Genomic DNA, 19,713 nt, shown 5'->3' on the forward strand with positions numbered 1-19,713 from the left:
TTTTTTAAGTAAGTAAGTAAGTAAGTAAGTAAGTAAGTAAGTAAGTAAGTAAGTAAGTAAGTAAGTAAATGAATAGATGAATAAATGAATAAATGAATGAAAAGGATTGATATTGAGCAGCAGAACATGAGAAGGTAGAGTAAGAGGAACTCAGGACAGCTCAACCTAAACTAATGAAGGCAACATGGTCATCGTGTACCCACAAGGGTTCTGAAAGCTTCCATTTAAAGTCTTACATGACAACTTAACTGAATTTGATTATGGGCAATTCACTTTATCCCTCCAGAACTTTAGTTTCCTCATCTGGAAAAGAAGAAGAAAATAGTAATTATGAATAGCATTATTTTATATAAATGATTTCTAAATGTAGGTGATACTTAGAGCATTGAATAGCCCCATGATAAAACAAAGGAGACACAGTGAAATCAAGAAAAAAAAAAATTGAGCTCCATGATCATGGCAGAAGTGACCTTAGGAAGAGTCAACACTTTTAATACATAAGGAAGAACATGTTTAGTAAATTTCTTTGGAGAAAGAAGTATTCTCCATTCACAAGTCTGTATTGGTAGATTGAATGTTTAGCTGTTCTAAGTATATCCCATTATTAAGGACTCATAGAACATCTACTTAACAGGATCTACAAGTGGTCTCCTCAAAAACTCCACTAGTAACTAAGTTCTCTCTCCCACCAAATGGTCATTTATAAGGCTCAAAATTAGGAAGCATATTCCTAAATTAAATTAATTTAATTAATGCTCATTCAGCCTTGGTCCCTTATTACATATGTAGCTTTAGCAAACTGTTAATTTTATGAACCTCAATTTTATCATCTATGAAATGCTAACAACAGGACTATCCTTGGTCATTTAATGCTTAGTGCAGAAGTCTCAAATCAGGTGTGCCTTTAAATTATTTGAGAACATGTCCTACACTTAGTTAAAGCTCCCTTCCACCTGAATTTTCTAATGTTGTTTTTTCCAAGAAAATGCCATCAGTTCCAAGTGTTTAAAATGTCTTTCCATGCACATTTGCCATGTGATTTTAAGAAGGGTTTTATATCCTGGATTCCTTTTAAATTTAGATTTTCCCTCAATCTGAGAGTCACGGTTGTCTGCATTTCTAATTTACCTACATGTAGTCTTCATTTTCCCCTGGTTTTCCAAACTCCATCTTGTTCTGTCTGACTTTTTTTGTCATTTCATATCTTTGACTGTGGGAAAGGCAATCAGAGAAAAATTCAAAAGGAGAAATTTTCAACGTGTATCTCCTTCTTTATTTACATTGTTATTAGCTATCTAATCATCCAGACATAAGGTTTCCAACTATCCTATCAACCACAGTCCAACCTATAAGATTAACTTTAATGACTTTCTTAACCTGGTATGTAAAAGTATAAGTACTTTTGAAGGCATTTTAGGCTAAATGAATCAAATTAAAATGTTTCAGCTTAGATTTCTGTAATACTTCTAGGAACTACCTAACCACATCCTGTTGTCAATACAAAACTACTTACCTCATAGAAGTATTATTTTGGGGGGTTGGGTAATTAGGTTTAGTTATTTACTTAATACTTTTTTTTTAATGGAGGTACTGGGGATTGAACCTGGGACCTCCTGCATGCTAAGCATGCGCTCCACTACTGAGTATACCCTCCCCACCCTATTTTAAACCTTTATTGTACAAAACCAAGTCATTCACATCTTCCAATCTTCAACCATTTATCCCACTGAGATCCCACTTTTCCCCCCATTGTGTCACCATTTCACAAATTACTACCTAACTCTTCCAAGAAAACTTTGCTGTTTAAATGTTTCTCTTACTGCACTTTCTTTTCACATATAACATCATTATGTTTACACAATGCCTAGCATATTTTGCTATTTATTATGTGTGTATGTGTTTCTGTGTGTATGCATGCACATTTGAATGTGCATTAGCTTTTTCTCTGAATAATATCACTTTTTTAGGATAAGACTTACACTTACCGTTTCTTCTATTAGCCCCTAATGGGCTTAACATAGCGATCAGAGACATATTTTCAGTTTTAGGACAATGGTCCTCAGATAATAAAAGTAGAAATTAGCCTACTGAACATAAGCCATGAACTAAGTAAATATTGCTGTGACTCGGCTCACACACATTTCCCCTGCCAAGAATTTGCTGGATTCCAAAATCCCTGAGATCAGAATGAAAGATGATCCCAAGCTGAATCAACTCACCAAATGCCATCTTTTCCTGATGTATGTTTATTGATGGCTTCCTTGCTAGGATGAATAAGCTGCATACATACTCTGTCTCAAAATTGAAAATTTTGTTTAAATATTTCCAGTCTTTTAATCAGAAAGTTGATGATTCTTACAAAATGTAATTAGTAAAGATACCAAAAAATGTCGTTTTTCCAACTATCAGGAAATTGTGAAAGGAGCAGGGAGATACCCTTGAGGAATAGACAGACCTAGAAATTATACTCTATGATTGTGTTATTTGTTTTATATCTAACTGCCTAACCTTGGGGACATAGACCTTGGAGAATTCTGACAGAGTTTACTGTCATGAGGTACAAAGAAAATAATTAACGCAAACTTCCTCTTCTTCAACTTAGAGTGTAACTGACTCATTGACATGTTGCCTATGCCTTAAAAATATTGATCACTATATAGAGATGATACTTCTTAAAATCATAAAAAAATTTACAATATATTTTCTAATGACCTTAACATAATTGTGGCTGATAGGATGTGTTTATTTAGTCTTATGTCTGGATGTGTATTTATATAGATTCGCAATGTTTTTTGTTCCATCCGGAATGCGCATGCTTTCAGCTGGGGGTTGATAGAGTTGGGGGTTGGGAGGGTGGGGGTATTTTAGGCATCCTGGTCATGGTCGTGGGTCCAGCTGTCTCCCTTCAGGACAGCCACAGAGGCTAAATATTGACCCAATGCAATTACACCACACACTTTCCTGATTAGGAAGTCCTGAGATACGTGCATACGTAGGGGCGTCGGAAAACAAAGGTTACACGTATTGTTTAAAGGGGTTGATAATTCTTCTGCAGCTAATACTGAAAGGTTAAACCAAAGTGGTAGTCCACAACTCAGCACCTAATTGAGGTTCACATTTGCAAGTGTAAGCTATTTTTAATATGGAGTGGCTAAGAAAAAAGACAGTATCTGCTTACCTGCTTGAGCATCTCTTGGTTGGCCTACGTGAAAGCAGTTGATCTTTCAACTAAAAGCTTGTCAGGGATTAAATCATCAAAAGTGCTTTTAAATCCAACCAAAGGATTATTTTTAAAAAGATCACTTGAAACAGAGACTTTTTTTTCTATTTACAGATTTTTTTTTCTTTTACAAATTTCTCTATCTGCATTAGAGAGCAAAACCAAAAGAGTAAGATAGCTGAAGTCCATGTGGGCAGAAAAAAAAAATTAGTGCAACAAGTCCTACTTTTAATACTATTGATTCTATATATTGTCATGCTATAATTCTAAATTTTCACCCTCCAAATTTTGTTCAGAATTGCATGCAGGTTTTAGTTAAAGAAAGAACTGTGTGTGTGTGGTACTAACTTGTTTTCATCCTCCAATGCGTGGTTTTGTTAAAGCTTCAAGACCTTAATTTCATAAGTTCTGATGGTGTTTTTAGATTCAGAAACCCAGACTATGGCTGTCCCAAGAGAGGGTTTGGGGATTGCATTATCTAAATAAATAAAAAAATGGATGTCTTAATTATGTGTAATATGCTATCTTTGTGTGTTAAAAATATAGAAATATTTCAATAAAGTACTGCAAAATTCAAAAGTTAAAGATTTGTTGAACCAGTGGGTGCCAAATATTCTTGATCAAGTGATAAATGAGAAAATGCATTTATTTATAAAATTTGTCTTTTTTTCCTTACTGCAGCAATAGGCTGCAGAGAGAGAAAACAAAGGAGAAATTAAAAGAGGGGAAAATTAAGCTGTAGGACATTACTTTTCAGGAGACATGTTGAGGTTCAAAGCTAGAGAGATATTAGAAAAAGTATATGAACCCAGTCAAATTGCTAAAAAAAAAAAAAATGTTTTCAAAAGGGAGCTATCATTTGCCTGGGATAGAAAAATTGACTATAACCAAAAGACTGACAGACAATAAAGGGAAATAGCAAAGTAGACTGGAATGCCAGGGGTACCCCAGATCTCTGCAGACCACATCATCAATAAAATTATTAGCACATGTTGAGAAGTATATAATTTCTGACACATAATTTTATCATAATGAAATTTAGGAAATTTTCTCAGTGGCTTAGAAAAAGGCAGATTCTTTGGGGCTATCAAAAATATTTCAGGTTCTCTTATGGTTAATTCTGCCAAAGTTTTGATGCCCAGAATTTTGGATTTTTTTTTTTTTCTGTAAGTTCTCTAGGGCAATCAGAAGAAGCCAGAATCCATACCCCTCTCCTTCCCATTTCTTGTGGCCACCATGTCTTCCATGACAAGAATTCTGCATCAGCTACGTGATTTTTTCAAGATATTTCATTCAGGGACCACTATATCACAATCATTCAAAAGGCTAATTTAATAAACCATGCTGTTACTACAGACTATGGGTTACTGGAATTCCATTTTTATTTGCATGGTGCTTAGTACTGCCTTCAAGGCCAAGGATATGTCCAAATACTCATCTTTGAAGGTTTATTTCAAAAAATTACCACTACTAATCTGGGCTTATTTGGAAAATATAAACCTCACCAGGAGGTTATGAAAGGAAATTATTTAAGCATGTGTTGAAAAGTTGATTTAAAAAAGAAAAAAGAAAGAAACCTGATATGACACAGTGATGATTAGTGCAGGAAAGAGCTAACTTCCCTAGAATTGGGGATGTTCGAATTAACAGAATATAGAAAGATGGAGACAGGTGTCCTAGATCAAGAAACTAACAGAACCACAACACATGCATCTCTTCTTACTCTTTTCTTGTAAATCTTTATCATGATTGGTAACACACAATTAGAAAAGGCAAGTTATTATATTTAATTTCAACCAGTTATTTGCTTAAAGCAATCCAATGATCTATCATTTATTTTAAAACTTTGGTAAAACCTATCATAGTCATGGATTATCTGTTATCTGCATTGAGTTATCTGACATTATCAAGGAAGGATGTTTTTGATGAGGTAAATGCTTTCATCAATCTTTCGCAGATTTTGAGCTGAATTCTTCAGGTCGCCCTATACTCCTGGCCCATAACATTTCAGCTCTACCAGAAGCAGATAACTATGTTGCAGCTTAATTTTGGGCTTAGCCACATGGTTTTCTTTGACTCATAAAACATCAACAGGTGAGACTCCAAACAGGAACTTGAAATATTATTTTGTTGTCTGAGATAATTTAATGTGACTCAGCTTTCAACATAGGCCATTAGCCAAATGGTCCAAGGAAGATGACGTGCACACAGGTGTACAGAGTGAAGACTGGCTGATGCAGTCAGCTCGGCCTCGATGCACAAGGGGCTCAGCCAGTCTCAGCGGAGCCACCTCAGCGCAGCCAGGGATTCAGAAGGATTCCTACTGCTGCCTCCTACTGGAGCTCACAATTGTTTTCTTTCTATCAATAAGTAACATGCTCAGTTAGATCTGTGTAATGTATCTTGATCAATATCATGGTTACCACATTGTACTATCATGGGGAAAACGGTAAAAGATATTGGGATCTCTCTATATTATTTTTTTACAACTTCAAGTGAATCTAAAAGTATCTCAATCAAATTTCCAATAAAGAAGTAAATAAAGTAAAACCACATTGACTTAAGTGGAAAAACCAGATTGATGGGCATATAGCTCCAAAATGCGCATCATTTTCTTGCACTAGCACATAGTGGCACTGTGGTTATGGTTGCCAGTTATAATTTAACTGTACCGTATCTGGATGTTTTATGTGAGATATATTTCCGATTTATTTATTTATTTTTTTGCCTGGGAATCTTCCACTACCAAAATTATTCTTGTGGAATTAAATACACATTCCTTAAAAGATATTACTACACATCAATACAAATAAATGAATAACAAAAAAGATATTTAGTGTTTTATGTCAAACTGCTCGTAATTACTACATTCATATTGAGAAGTAAGCTTCCTCATTATAAGCTCTAACGCTTCAGATCATCTGAAAAATCCTACACTTCACATGACTTAATTGAATGAAAATTGGTCCAGGACAATCACACGGTCATGTGTATTAACATAGAAACCTTTATGGTTCATAATCTGAAACAAAAATTTACTTTGAGAAGTCTTTTATTCCTACTATTGTCATTTTAAAGTGATTTCATTACACATAAGAGTGAACATATCTTGGACTTTCAGTTGCAAGGTTAGCAAGATTTGTGTATTGATTTGCTACTGAAAAACCCTTACAGTACTCTCAAAAAGAAATAATGAATATCTTCTAGCTTTACACTTTTTCACAGAACAATTTAATATTGATTAATTTCTTCACTGACTCCTTCACATCTTTGTTCCTGAGGCTGTAGATCAGAGGGTTCAGCATGGGGATGACCACGGTGTAAAAGACAGAGGCCACCTTGACCATGAGCCATGAACTTTTGGAGTTAGGGACACAGTAGAGAAAAAGGATGGTCCCATGGAAGATGGTGACAGCGGTCAGGTGGGAGGCACAGGTGGAGAAGGCTTTGTGGCGCCCCCCAGTAGAAGGCATCTTCATGACAGTGATAAAAATGAAAACATAGGAAGTGAGAATGATCATCAGGCTGCTTACTTCATTGAATGTGGCAGAGACTAAAAGGACCTCCTGGCTAATGTAGGGGTCAGAGCAGGAAACAGCAACAATGGCAGAGTATTCACACACAAAGTTATTTATGATGTTAGACCCACAAAAGGATAAGGTCAACAAAAAGTATGTGTACGTTAGGGAACAAGCCACACTCCAAGAGTATGACACAGCCACCAACAAGGAACAGCGCTTCTGAGACATCACAGCTGCGTAGAGAAGAGGGCTACAAACGGCCACAAATCTGTCATAGGCCATCGCTGCCAACATGTAAGTCTCTGTCACAACAAACATGCAGGCAAAGAAGAACTGCAGGATGCATCCTGTGAAGGAGACAGTTCTGTCTTCTACAACCAAGTTTTCCAGCAGTTTGGGTATAACCACTGTAGAGTAACAGAAGTCAGCAAAGGACAAGTGGCTGAGGAAGAAGTACATGGGGGTGTGGAGACTGGGACTGAGCTTGATGGTCAGGACCACGCCCAGGTTGCCCAGCACCGTGACCGTGTAGACGGTCAGGAACACCAGGAGGAGGGGCAGCTGGAGTTCCGGGTACTCTGAGAAGCCCGAGAGAATGAAAGTGACCTCAGCACTCTGATTCTCTTGGTTCCTGTGGACAAAATATGAAAGTTGGTTCAGTGACATGAGGAGCAAAATTTGGACATGGATGGCTAAAATGAGGAAATGTCGAGAGACTTGGTGAATATCTGTAAGTAGTGTTGTGGAAAATACTTGATTTCAATTCTTAAACTTATTTTAAAAGCTAGAATTTACTAATGTCACCATTATAGGGTGAGTATAAAATTTGTGCAAATGGAAAAAGAAGTTGAGAAAAGTGGAACAATGGAGTTGACCTGTTATATTTCAAATGATCAGATCCAGTCCCCTCAGAGGCAGCTGGTTTCATGAGACAGATCAGTGTATGAGACATGAATGAATATGAGACAGCTAAAGTCCTGCTCTTGAAAGAAATGTGTATCATACATTTTTACAATTTCTTCCTTGCCTAACTTATTTAACTGTGAGAAATTAGAACTCAAAAGAGAATTATTGACCCAGCACAATGGTCAAGTTACTTTATTTTGCTTTTTTTTAACTACGGTTGGTGTAGCTATTACTGAATTTACCTTTCCAGTTAACTACTTAACACTCAGTCACATTTCTCTCCTCATATTTTAGAAATTTCCTGCAGAAGAATAATGTACTTCATCAGCTACATTTATCTAATTATCAAAATTGTAAAATCTGTTACTGTTACGTCTTGTTCTATCAAGTAGTTAAAGAGACTCATGGTAGAAATAAACTTAATTATATTCTCTTCACACTATTTTTCTTATGCCAGAGAACTTTCTACAACATCATTATTAAATGGTCAACTTACTCTAACTCAAAACTCCCAAAGATGGGGCACTGCTTTCTGATGTATGATTAGACCGTGGTTTTCTACTGAGTTAAAGATTTTCTTGCTCTGAGTAGGTTTCCACAGACATAAAGATAACTCTTTCAGTGCCCTATACTGTTATCTTCATGATCTTATCCAATAATTTTCTCTCTACTTGACCGATGGCCATGGTCCTACTCCGTCAACTATTGTCAGCCCTCAAAAATGACAACTTCAGCCACATCTGTAACCTAGTAGACAATGTACTTATTTTCTGTCATTTACCATTTTATCATTGTCTGTTCCACAGAAAAATCAAATTCATGCAAACAAAGATGGAAGAAAGTAGGCACTCAATAATATGCATTGAATAAATAAATATATGAGTATGTGAGTGAGTAAAGTCTAGGTATATAATAAGCATATTGGGGTAAAAACTCTCATAATACTCTAATTGTAATAATATTATAATAATATTAAAGAAGTTAGACTTGCCTACTAAGGCAGCAGCATGCTGTGAACTCACAGTGCACTGAGACACACCTGGAGTCCTAGGAAACAGCAGCCACTGTGCAAACTTCCTGGGCCCTGAGCTTCCTGAATTAGCATAAAATAAAGATACGTATGGAGATAAAAGGACGCACTGAATTCTTTTTTTTAAAAAGGCCTGTGTTCCTCCAAAACGCTTCAACTGTCTTTTTTTTTTTCTTTTTACAGTAATTTTTTGCTATAATTCATTCTTCTCAAAGCCACTTCCAAATCTTTCTGAAACCTAAAATGGCACTTTGCATAAAGGGATGTTCATTCCACACAGAATTCTGTAAAAATCCTGTCTTATCAGGAGCTGAAATCAAACACTGTTTTGTTTTCCAGTTATTACACCTTTACCCTCTCTATGCACACTTGAGGTTTTCCTGTACATACAGAAGGACATCATTCACATAGCCCTGCTTTTTCTTCTTCAATTGTTCCTTTACTGTCCTTTGATTTGACACTTGTGATTTAATCCCTCATCACATTTATGATTTCCTGAAAGTATATTTCAGTTTAACGTAAAACTCTTTTTAAAAAGACTGAGTTTTAAGTTAAATACTCAAACACAGAATGCAGATTCTGTAACTGAAGAGACTTTTTTCCCAAATCTGTGTTCATCCCCTGTGGTGCTTGTAAACAAAGTCTGAGTAGCCAGGACTGAGAAGGAAATCACCGCCATCAAAGATAAAGACATTTCGCCATGCATATTCAGTTCCTCCTCATGCACACATCTTCCCCACACCTGCGGCTCTGCGTTTCACCTCCTGCACTCTGTGTTTATCGGTGGCCAACGTTCACAATCTTGCATTTAGCCCCAGGAAGTGTCGATCGTGTTCAGCTGAGAACACGAATGTCCTGTCCACTGTTTCTCTCCCTTCCGGTGTTATCTCTCCTGGAACGATTTTCACATCGTAGACCCACTATGCACTCAGTACTATAACAGGCTTTTCAGAAACTATACAATTATAAAACACGAGCCTCATTCTCAGTTTTTTTCCTTACGAGAAACATTCCAGGGAATAATGCATATAAGCACAAAAGACACATTGAAACACACATTTCTTATTTGTTATTTAAGTTTGTGTGGATAAAGTAAAGGATAAGAACATTGCAATTGAGAAAAACTGAAACATTTCTCAGTGATGTAGGCTGGTGAATCGTAAGAGATAAATGTGGTGAAAGATAAGGAACTGAATACTTCTAGTGAGCTGCACTAAATAGGTCACCTGGCCATTAGTTTTACACATGTGCTATTTTCCTTTTAAAATGAAATAGGGATTGAAGCAACTCACCGGAGTGCAGAATTTGACTTATTCATTTAATGGAGTTTGTTTGCTAATATTAATGGATTCCAGAAAAATTCCTGCTGAGAATTCTACTATTTTTAGTATAGTAATAAACCTGAAAAAAAATAGGAACAGAAATCTACAGTATACTGCAATGAATATTTCAGGAATAATGACTTTTTCCTCTAATCTATTAAAAAATAAACTCAGAGATGACAAAGAGAAAAGGAGACAAAAAGCTGACCCCTAACACCAGACTGCTACGTTTATATGCCATCAAAACCTTAGGGAGCTTAACCCTGGAGAATATTGTTGACTCTCGCCTTGGGGATGAGAAATAGAGCAATTAGATGAAGCAATTCCCTGTGTGATGTTTTGGTCATATTTGATTTCTTCTGAAGATTGGGGAATAATTTCATCATAAACTCTAATCAATTGTCTTTTTAAAATGTTGAACAAGATATCTTTTGTCTTTAATTTTTCTTTTTAATAAAGGTGCTGGGGATTGCACCCCAGACCTCAAGCGTGCTGACCATGCACTCTACCACTGAGCTAAATCCACTCCCCTATTTTGTCTTTAAACACTGGAAAAATACAGAAATGTACAAAAGAAAAATCAGCTATTGGGCGACAATCCAAAGATTCTTACTCATTGTTGACTTCCGGGTTTTCCTTTGCTACATGAATATGTATTCATCAGTGTGTATCTGGAAATAAAACTTATACAATACATGCCATATTATAGTTATAGTGTTCATTATCCTTTCTTTAATTTAACATTGTGTTGTGAGCTTCATTTTCTATGAAAACCACCGATTTTGAGATAATAAGGTTTGTATTACTCTCCAAACATGAACACAGTTCTATTTAATTCTTAGATTTATTTTTGAAATTGAAAAAAGAGCTGGCACTCTGTTTTTTAAATTTGTAATCTAAGTTTATGGGAAGGAGAATGCATTTATTTTTTTGAGGAACTACCATATTTTAACAGATAAACATCTCAATTCCAGTGACTTGATTTAATAGAACAGGTACAGCAAACTTTTCCTGGAAAAAGCCAGACAGTGTATATTTTAGGTTTTGTGGGCCATGTAGTCTTAATTTCAACATGTTGATTCTTCATCCTGAGGCACGGATGCAGTCACAGACAATACATGAACCGATAGGCCTGGCTTATGGGTTGTAGTTTGTCAACCCGTGCAATAGAATTTACTTCTTGATTATTCAGGGTGCAACCATTGTTTCCAGAGCAACAGGCTGATGCCCTCTGAGTAGGGATGTAGGCACCTAGGCGTCTTCCAAATCGTGGGTCGCAGCAATGTGGTTATTATAACCCGATTATAACACCCTGGGAGAAGCAAGAATTTGCTTTTAAAAATCCTATGCCTTTCTGCATTGCGAGCACATCGAGGGTGCTCTTCACATGTTGAGATGCTTGAGTAATGTCCAGGGTATTTCCTGATTGGCAAAATCATGATAGGATTTTGAACTTTGGGTTGAACTATAAGGTTAACGTAGAATTGCAGGGTTAAGAAAGAAAAACAAAAGGCTTTTTAATCAGAAAAGATAGTCTGAGCCAAGATAGGAATTTGAATGTTCATGTTTCTATCAATCACTTAGAAATTGACTTTATGCAGTTAGCAGTACTAGAAAGAGTGGAGAACCAGCGGGTACCAGTTGCAGAAAGAATGTAACTGGGATCAGTGCCAGGAGTGGAACCTTGTGGCAGGGCTCCCCGCCAACAAGACAAGTGTGTAGTAATGAAGCGGTGGTGGTTGTAAACAGGTGTAGCCGTTGTGAAAGAAACTCATTCAGTTCTATTATTATAATCATGACATTCAATTTGGTTGCATTACAGTAGTTTACGGAGACAGAAAGACGTAGTAACCATTTTCATTTTAGTTCAGAAGGGAGCATTGTGTTCTTGACAGCATCTCACTGCAATTAAGTCAGTGGCTCCCGGTAACCATGAATAATTGTATACTCCCTTGCAATATGAAGTAATTATAGGTGAGATGTGTGTGTGTGTGTGTATATATATATACACACATATATATATATAGTAATTATAGATGTATGTGTATATATATATGGGAGATAGAAGATCTTACAAACCATCAAGGGCCTGAAGGTGTCTGAAATACAGAAGAAAAACAAAAGGGGACTCCAACCAGTGTATTCAAATATTTTCAAGGCTAAATTGTTTGAGAAACCCTGGTCTCTTTCCTGTGTCTTCAAGGCAGAAAATTAATTAATTTAAAAAACCCCACAAGAACATGATTTCAGAACAACAACGACAGAAGAGCTTCCTCCCCATAGCACCCAAACAGAATAACATGGATGACCCCGCGCCTCTGGGCTGCTCAGTACCACTAAAAGGGTATAACAAGGGGCGCTAGAGATGTCAACTTTAACGTAAATAAAAGGCAGGGGCGGCCTTTCAGGAAGAACGCAGCCAGAAGTAAAACTCCACAACAGCTCTCTGCATGTCCCATCTTCCGTGACTAATCCTTATACTGGTCTAGAGATCTCACTAAGATCACCTCACCTTTGGTATTCTCAAAGTGCTCTGTTGTTTTTAAATTATCTGTGATTCTCAAAACCCAGAAGTTGTACATATCTAACAGGTTGTTTTAACCGTCCACCCAAAAAAATAACTGTTTCAGTAATTAAACAGTTACTCTAATCGTCCTAACAAGGAAGGATTTGGTTCAAAGCAAGCTTTTTAAATCCTTGCCTGAAAACGAGAAGATCATTTCTGCAAGCTTACATGAGTATAACACAATCTAAAAATAAGGAATGCAATTCAAAATAGCCTCCCAAGTCCAGGATTACCTATAAAGGCGCAGTTACAGAGAGATGGAGGCCTACGGATACGCAAACCTCTGAGAACGGAAGGTACACAGTGCAGCCCGTGAGGACTGCTCTGTTCTCCAGGGTAACTCGACGAGATTACAGGCGATTTTCTTGATCTTTTTGATCTGCTCTAGGTCTCCAGCCTGACACATATTTCAGAAAACATGGACGAGCCCAGGTAACTGTGATAACGGAGCTCTTCAATCCCAGTTCACCGTTAGTTCTCACCACGTAAGAGGCGGCGCGTTTGTTTTTAAGTTTATCCTACTTTGACGTAAGGAGAAAGCAGTGTTGGTTTTACTTTTCCCCAACACTCCCATTTTGATTCTCCATTTGTGGTCTCATTCTCAACCAAAATACATGGTAATTGGTAGAACATTTTTCAAAGGGTCTAATAATAATAATAATAAAAATTTCCCTGAAAATTAGTAGCAATGCGTATGAACTTCTTTCTCTTAGAAGCGATACAAACGGAGCATCCACTAGGTGGCGGGGTGACACCATAATTTACGTCAGGACCCATCTCAGTGTATTAATGCCTTAGGGAGGATTACAGACAGAAAACAAGACATTCATGATTTGAATATAACCTTGAAAATTGTTCATTCCATCTCCTTTTCTTTCAAGTAAAAGGAAACTCATGTTCAAAATGGTAAGTTATTTGATCACATTTAAGCATCAACCCACCTTTGATTTTTATCTTTGCTTTTCCAATTTTTAATTTTGAGCTAGGAATGATGTACTGGTTCTTGATCACTTACACAGTCACACAGTTTGGGTAATAAAGAGTGTAATCAGTTCATTTCAATTTACTTATAATAAATAATACACAAATAAAAATGTGATTAATAAGATACACAGATATTCATATAAATATTAAAATTCTTACAAAAATATAAATATTCCTAAAAGCAAAGAGCAAACAAAACAAACAAAATGCTAAAAAGCCACTTATCTATTAATATACACATACGTGAGTGTCATATATCCATATACGTATGTATGCATGTACATGATGTAAAAATATCATGTATGTGACAAAATATTAAAGAACTATACTAGAACATAATGATTATATTAATAGAGTTAATGACAAAGTTAAACCTGACACTATTCTATATACATGAGAAATTCATAAATAAAGAAATTCAGTAAAATGTATTCATTTATTATTCTATTATTTTATTTTGGTGGGGGGATTAAGTTTATTTAGTTTCAAAGGAGGTACTGGGGATTGAATCCAGGACCTCGTGCGTGCAAAGCACACACTCTCCCGCTGAAGCTATATCGTCCCCCAGAAATTCAGTAAAATTAAAATTACAGAATGAGCTAGTGATTCCTAAACTGGTTTCATTTTTGTGAACAGAAACTATTCTGAATGATTTGAGTCCTTTGAAATTTGCTGTGGCCTGCTTTATGATTCATCAAATAATTGATTGTGGTGAATTTTATATAGGCACTGAAAAACATCTGTGTGCTGTTTTTGTTGGGAGTCATTCTATAAACATTAACTAGGTTAAATATGTTAATTATGTTATTTAAAACTTCCACAACCTTAGACATTGTATTGCTTGTTTATTCACCAATAGAAAAAATATGTTAAAGTCTTCCATGATGATAAATGACTTATCTATTTCTTTTGTATCCCCAGAATTTTTCTTTACCTATTCTGAAGGTCTGTTACGTGCATTGACACTTGGATTGTAACCTCTTCATAGAAGGTGGCCATGTGTTTCATTATGAAATTATCTTTAGTAATTTTATTGCATTTAAAACCTACTATGTCTTATACTGTTATAGATGCATGAGATTTCTTTAGAAAGACTTTACTTTGTATATATTTTTACAATGCCTAAAGTAGATGAACACATGCATAACTTACTACTCATAAATTTTACCCAGGTCTATATCACACGGAAGTATTTGTTTATGTTCACCAAAATATAACAAGATTCTTTGAAATACTACTATTCATAATTTTTACTGAAAAGTTAAAAAACAAGAACAAAAGAAACAGAAAATCATGAGCATTTTATGTATACAATTTGGGGTATATTCATAAAGTGAATACTATAGCAAAGAGAATAAAGAAATTTGCAAGCGACAAGAATAAATCTTATAAATACAATGATGATCAAAAGAAGCCAGTTACCCTGTGGAGAAAGGGGAACCCTCCTACACTGCTGGTGGGATGCAGTTTGGTGCAGCCACTGTGGAAAACAGTGTGGAGATCCCTCAAAAGACTAGGAATAGACTTGCCATATGACCCAGGAATTCCGCTCCTGGGCATATATCCAGAAGGAACCCTACTTCAGGATGACACCTGCACCCCAATGTTTATAGCAGCACTATTTACAATACCCAAGACATGGAAACAGCCTAAATTTCCATCAACAGTTGACTGGATAAAGAAGATGTGGTATATTTATACAATGGAATACTATTCAGCCATAAAAACCAACAACATAACACCATTTGCAGCAACATGGATGTTCCTGGATAATGTCATTCTAAGTGAAGTAAGCCAGAAAAGAAAAATACCACATGAGATCTCTCATATTTGGAATCTAAAAAAAAAAAAAAAAAGAACATAAATACAAAACAGACACACTCATAGACATAGAATACGAACTTGTGGTTGCCAAGGGGGAGAAGGGTGGGAAGGGACAGACTGGGAGTTCAAAATTTGTAGATACTGACAGCCATATGTAGAATAGATAAACAAGATTATACTGTATAGCACAGGGGAATATATACAAAATCTTGTGGTAGCTCACAGCAAAAAAAAAAAGTGACAATGAATATATGTATGTTCATGTAAAACTGAAAAACTGTGCTCTACACTGGAATTTGACACAACATTGCAAAATGACTAAACTCAATAAAAAAAAGTAAAAAAAAAAAAAAAAGAAGCCAATTACCAAAAAAGTGTAATATATAGTTTTATATATATAAAGTTACAAAAATAACTTTAAAATGATACCAGAGTTTTGTAGAATTTTTCCTGGCTTTTGCCCTCCCCTCTCTGGTGTGATGGTGGTGGTTTTGAAATTGTAGCCTGCATTCTTCATATGGGATTCTAGATCCTAGTTCTGGATGGTGTAGCATCAACCATATTTGCAAAATATTGTGTATGTCTATTGCATTCTTTCTGGAGTCTACAGATAGAACTGTCGCTAAGTGCAAATTCTGTTTCACTTAACATAGACATATCAGGCCAGAAAACATTGGGCATTGCTTGAAAACACTGCAAGATAAATAACAACTCACTGATGCCTAAGGCTTAGAACAAAAATCAGGGGAGAGTTTATTTGGGAAATTAGGACAGTCACAAACACTTCTGTATATAGAAGAATTAAGCAGCTATGAGCATGCTCAACATAGATTAGAGGACAGAAGGGAGGGGGGGACTGGGAGTTAATGGGCACACAGTTTCTGTTTGGGATGATGAAAATGTTTTGGACATATATAGTGGTGATGATTGCACAACATTGTAATTACACACTTAAAGTTGTTAAGGTCCCTTTTTTTATATATAAACATCTTTGAGGAATGTGGTCTGTGGAGCTTGGAAAAATGCTGTTAGAGAAAACACTGCCTCAGAATGTTACTGAGAAATAAGCTAAACATAAGTCATAACAAAACGACTTGGTAACATCCTCTGTCACAGGGATGATGTTTATAAGGGATTGATTGGATGAATTATTGACAGAAAAATCAACAGCCAAGGACATTGAGAAAGAAAGGACAACAGATTGTGGTGACTTTTTAAAGAGTTTTTATTAGACGACAGGAGATGCATGCTGGACCATCCAGCATCCTCCACAAACTGTAAACTGATGCAACATTAATGTTTTCCCTTTACCTGCAACCCAGTGTTCTTCTCTTTTTACTTCTCTTTTTTTCTGAGGTGTGAGTATTACAAACTTTCTTTCCAGGTCATTAGAGTTTTCTGGTAACTGTCTCCATATTAAAATGGAAGCTGCCCTGCACTTAGTTTCCATATACACATAGGAAAACATGACTTGATTGATACAGTTATTTTTAGTTCTTTGAATAATGGTAAAAAAAAAAAAGTTCAGCTTCACTTCGGTCAAATTATCCTGATGGGAATTTGCAAACTCACAGAGATACTGCAATAAATGTCTACAAGTTCAATATCTCACAGGTAAAGCTGTTTGGAGATCAGACAGGAACCGTGTATTGCTTTTGTTTGCATTTTTCACCAGAGAATGTGATAAATGTGCTATTTGCAGAGAAATAAATAACTTTTGCCAACATAAATGTAGAAGTTACCATTCTCTTCTCTTAAATATTTAAATAAAACTGGGAAGCCTCTTGAAATTTGTTTTAGAAAAAAACTGGACACCTTACCTTAGAGAGCTGGTAAGTTCTTTTTGCAGGATGCTTCAGAATTATTTGCATTGTGAGACTTATTAATGTATATACATTTACTGAATTCATTGATCATTTCTGAGTGTGGTGTATGGCACTGTGAAGCATTACACGTACCTAGATTTCAGCCAAATATCTGGTGAGTTGGACACATGATAATTTTCACTTAATCAACCCACAATTAATCACTGTCCTTAGGTCAATAAGAAATGTATTTTTAAAACTTATTATTAAAATATCAATTTAACAATTATTGGTACCTTGACTAATGTTTTTTAGAAAACTTTAGCCACAGTTTACATATAATCAACTTTTGAAATTGTTGCTCTATGTATTTAGTAATATAAAGCATCTCTTGTGGCTGCCTATTTTTTATGTAATTCATACATAACTTACACTCTGTGCCAATTGCATAAAATAATTAAAAACATGACAGTGATAAATATTCTTTCACAACTTGGGGAATGTTAAGAGGTAGTAAATAAAACTGATAGTTGGTGACCGATACTTCAGTAAAGGATATAGAAAATCTGAAAAGGAAATACTCAAGAAGGACAGACAGGGTGTGTCCAGTGACTCTGTTCCTACTTCCTCTGAATGAGTCATATTTGTAGTTTGAGTTTCTCTGCCTATTCTATTACGTCCAGCCAAACCTGAGCTATTTGTTAAAATACGAAATTAATGAAGATGATGCAAACAGCCCTTCAGAATGAGTGAAAGGGTGAGGAGTGAAAGGGTGAGGAGTAAAGGACAGGCAAGTTTAGTTCTGTACATAGTGGAGACCACCAAGGCTGGAGACCACCAGGGTTTCAGGGAAACTGACCCGAGTTTTAACATAAAACAATAGACTAAGAAACGAGGGAAGGTTACAGGGATGGGTTTATGTGACCTCCAAATGATTTTTGCTAACAGGATACCAGTAAAAATCAGAAGACTCTTTCTCAGTGGCTCTCTCTGTGTCTCTCCAGCTTTAGAAGTAAATTTGATTATAAACATTCTGTAGTTTTGTATCTCTTCAATACATGACAAAACAATTATAACGATAGTGATATATAATTAAAATGAACTTCCATTTCATTCTATCAAACACTGAAGGTAAATTTATTCATTAACTTGGCAAATACATATTGAATACTTAAAATGATCAAAGTGTAGAGTGCAGATACTAATAATAAAGAATAGAATTAATAATTTAATTCATGGTCATTGATCTTAACTCTCACACACTAGGTAGATTTGTATTTTGTCTCTTCAAAACCCTGCTTTATGTACACACATTTAAATGGTAATTCCACTGAAAGGGAAAAAGAAGGTGGGAAGTGTTACAGTTTTGAAAATAAATTGTAAATATATTGGTGCTGAGGTTATGAGTAGATGCATTAAAATATTTTAAATACTAAGGTTCAGTGTTTTATCCAGTTGAAGTAGAGAATTTACGGTGTGATTCAGTGGAATGGCTGCTTCTCAGTGGCTCCCCCTTGGCCTGTCTATGGTTCTGGAAGTTCCACCAGCAAACAGGTGTTCATTTGTCCTGAGGTATTTACTAGAGTTGATCTCACATTACATGATGGCAGGAACTAGGACGAGGAGGAAATAAAAATACTGGCGATGAAAGAGAGAAGAGTCAGCCTGAGAGACCAAGACTGATGACGTGGAAACTGAACAGAGCAGGCATTTTCAGGGTGGCTGATCAGGGAGAGCTGAACAATTTGTGTGTGTCAATTAAAAATAAGCCAGTTTATGCAAATGAGTAGGGCACTGTGTGAGATTAAATTTCAAGCTATATGTACTATTACTATCCTCAGATGTCCTGCTGAATGTCAAAAACAAACATTTTTGAAGTCTGAGATAAAAAATAGAGATAATTATATTTTTCTTGTTATCCTTTTCATTTACTATAAACTATAATATTTCATCTATAAATTAAGCATGTTTGTAAATTACTTATATTTGTAAATTACTTATATTTGTAAATTAAGTATGATCGTGATTCCAAATTAAAAATTTTTTTTCTGTTTATCATCTTTCCACCTAAAAGAGATGGCAGGAAATTTCTCACATATAACATCTACATATTATACTTCATATATTTGCACTTTTTGCATTTTCACTCAATGCTCCACTTCTGTGTGCATTTTCTCCATAATAAATAGTGAGAATAGCAAAGAGATATCTAATTTTTTTTCTACAGAAACATTTCTTGAATTTTATTAGGGCATAAGATCCAATTGTATTTGATAATACATGTTAATTGAATGCATATGGAAATAGACTGTACTCTCCATTGCCAGTCAGTAATGTTTTCAAGAAAGGGCCAAAAAGACCTCAAGGAAAGCCTGCCTAAATGAAAATCAAATTTCTATTTCTGCAGTGTTTAACCCTTTCCATTATAATCTGCCCCATGACAAGAAATGCTATGTATCACCATGTTTAATCCGTATTTATATCATAAGAATTGATAATTGTCTAATTTCAGGTGGCTACAAACTTCTCTGAGTC

At 35.6% G+C, this 19,713-nt stretch overlaps 1 protein-coding gene across 1 annotated transcript; it reads right to left on the reverse strand.

The window, feature by feature from the left end:
* Nucleotides 1-6,429: 6,429 nt before the first annotated feature.
* Nucleotides 6,430-12,241, reverse strand: LOC105094807 (olfactory receptor 5D13). The gene is made up of 2 exons (XM_010986904.3): nucleotides 12,234-12,241; nucleotides 6,430-7,372 (listed from the first exon to the last, which is right to left on the reverse strand). Exons 1-2 carry the CDS (start codon nucleotides 12,239-12,241, stop codon nucleotides 6,430-6,432), a joined length of 951 nt encoding a protein of 316 aa, XP_010985206.2.
* Nucleotides 12,242-19,713: the final 7,472 nt, after the last annotated feature.

Source organism: Camelus dromedarius, chromosome 12, assembly GCF_036321535.1.
Source record: "Camelus dromedarius isolate mCamDro1 chromosome 12, mCamDro1.pat, whole genome shotgun sequence".
NCBI lineage: Eukaryota > Metazoa > Chordata > Mammalia > Artiodactyla > Camelidae > Camelus > Camelus dromedarius.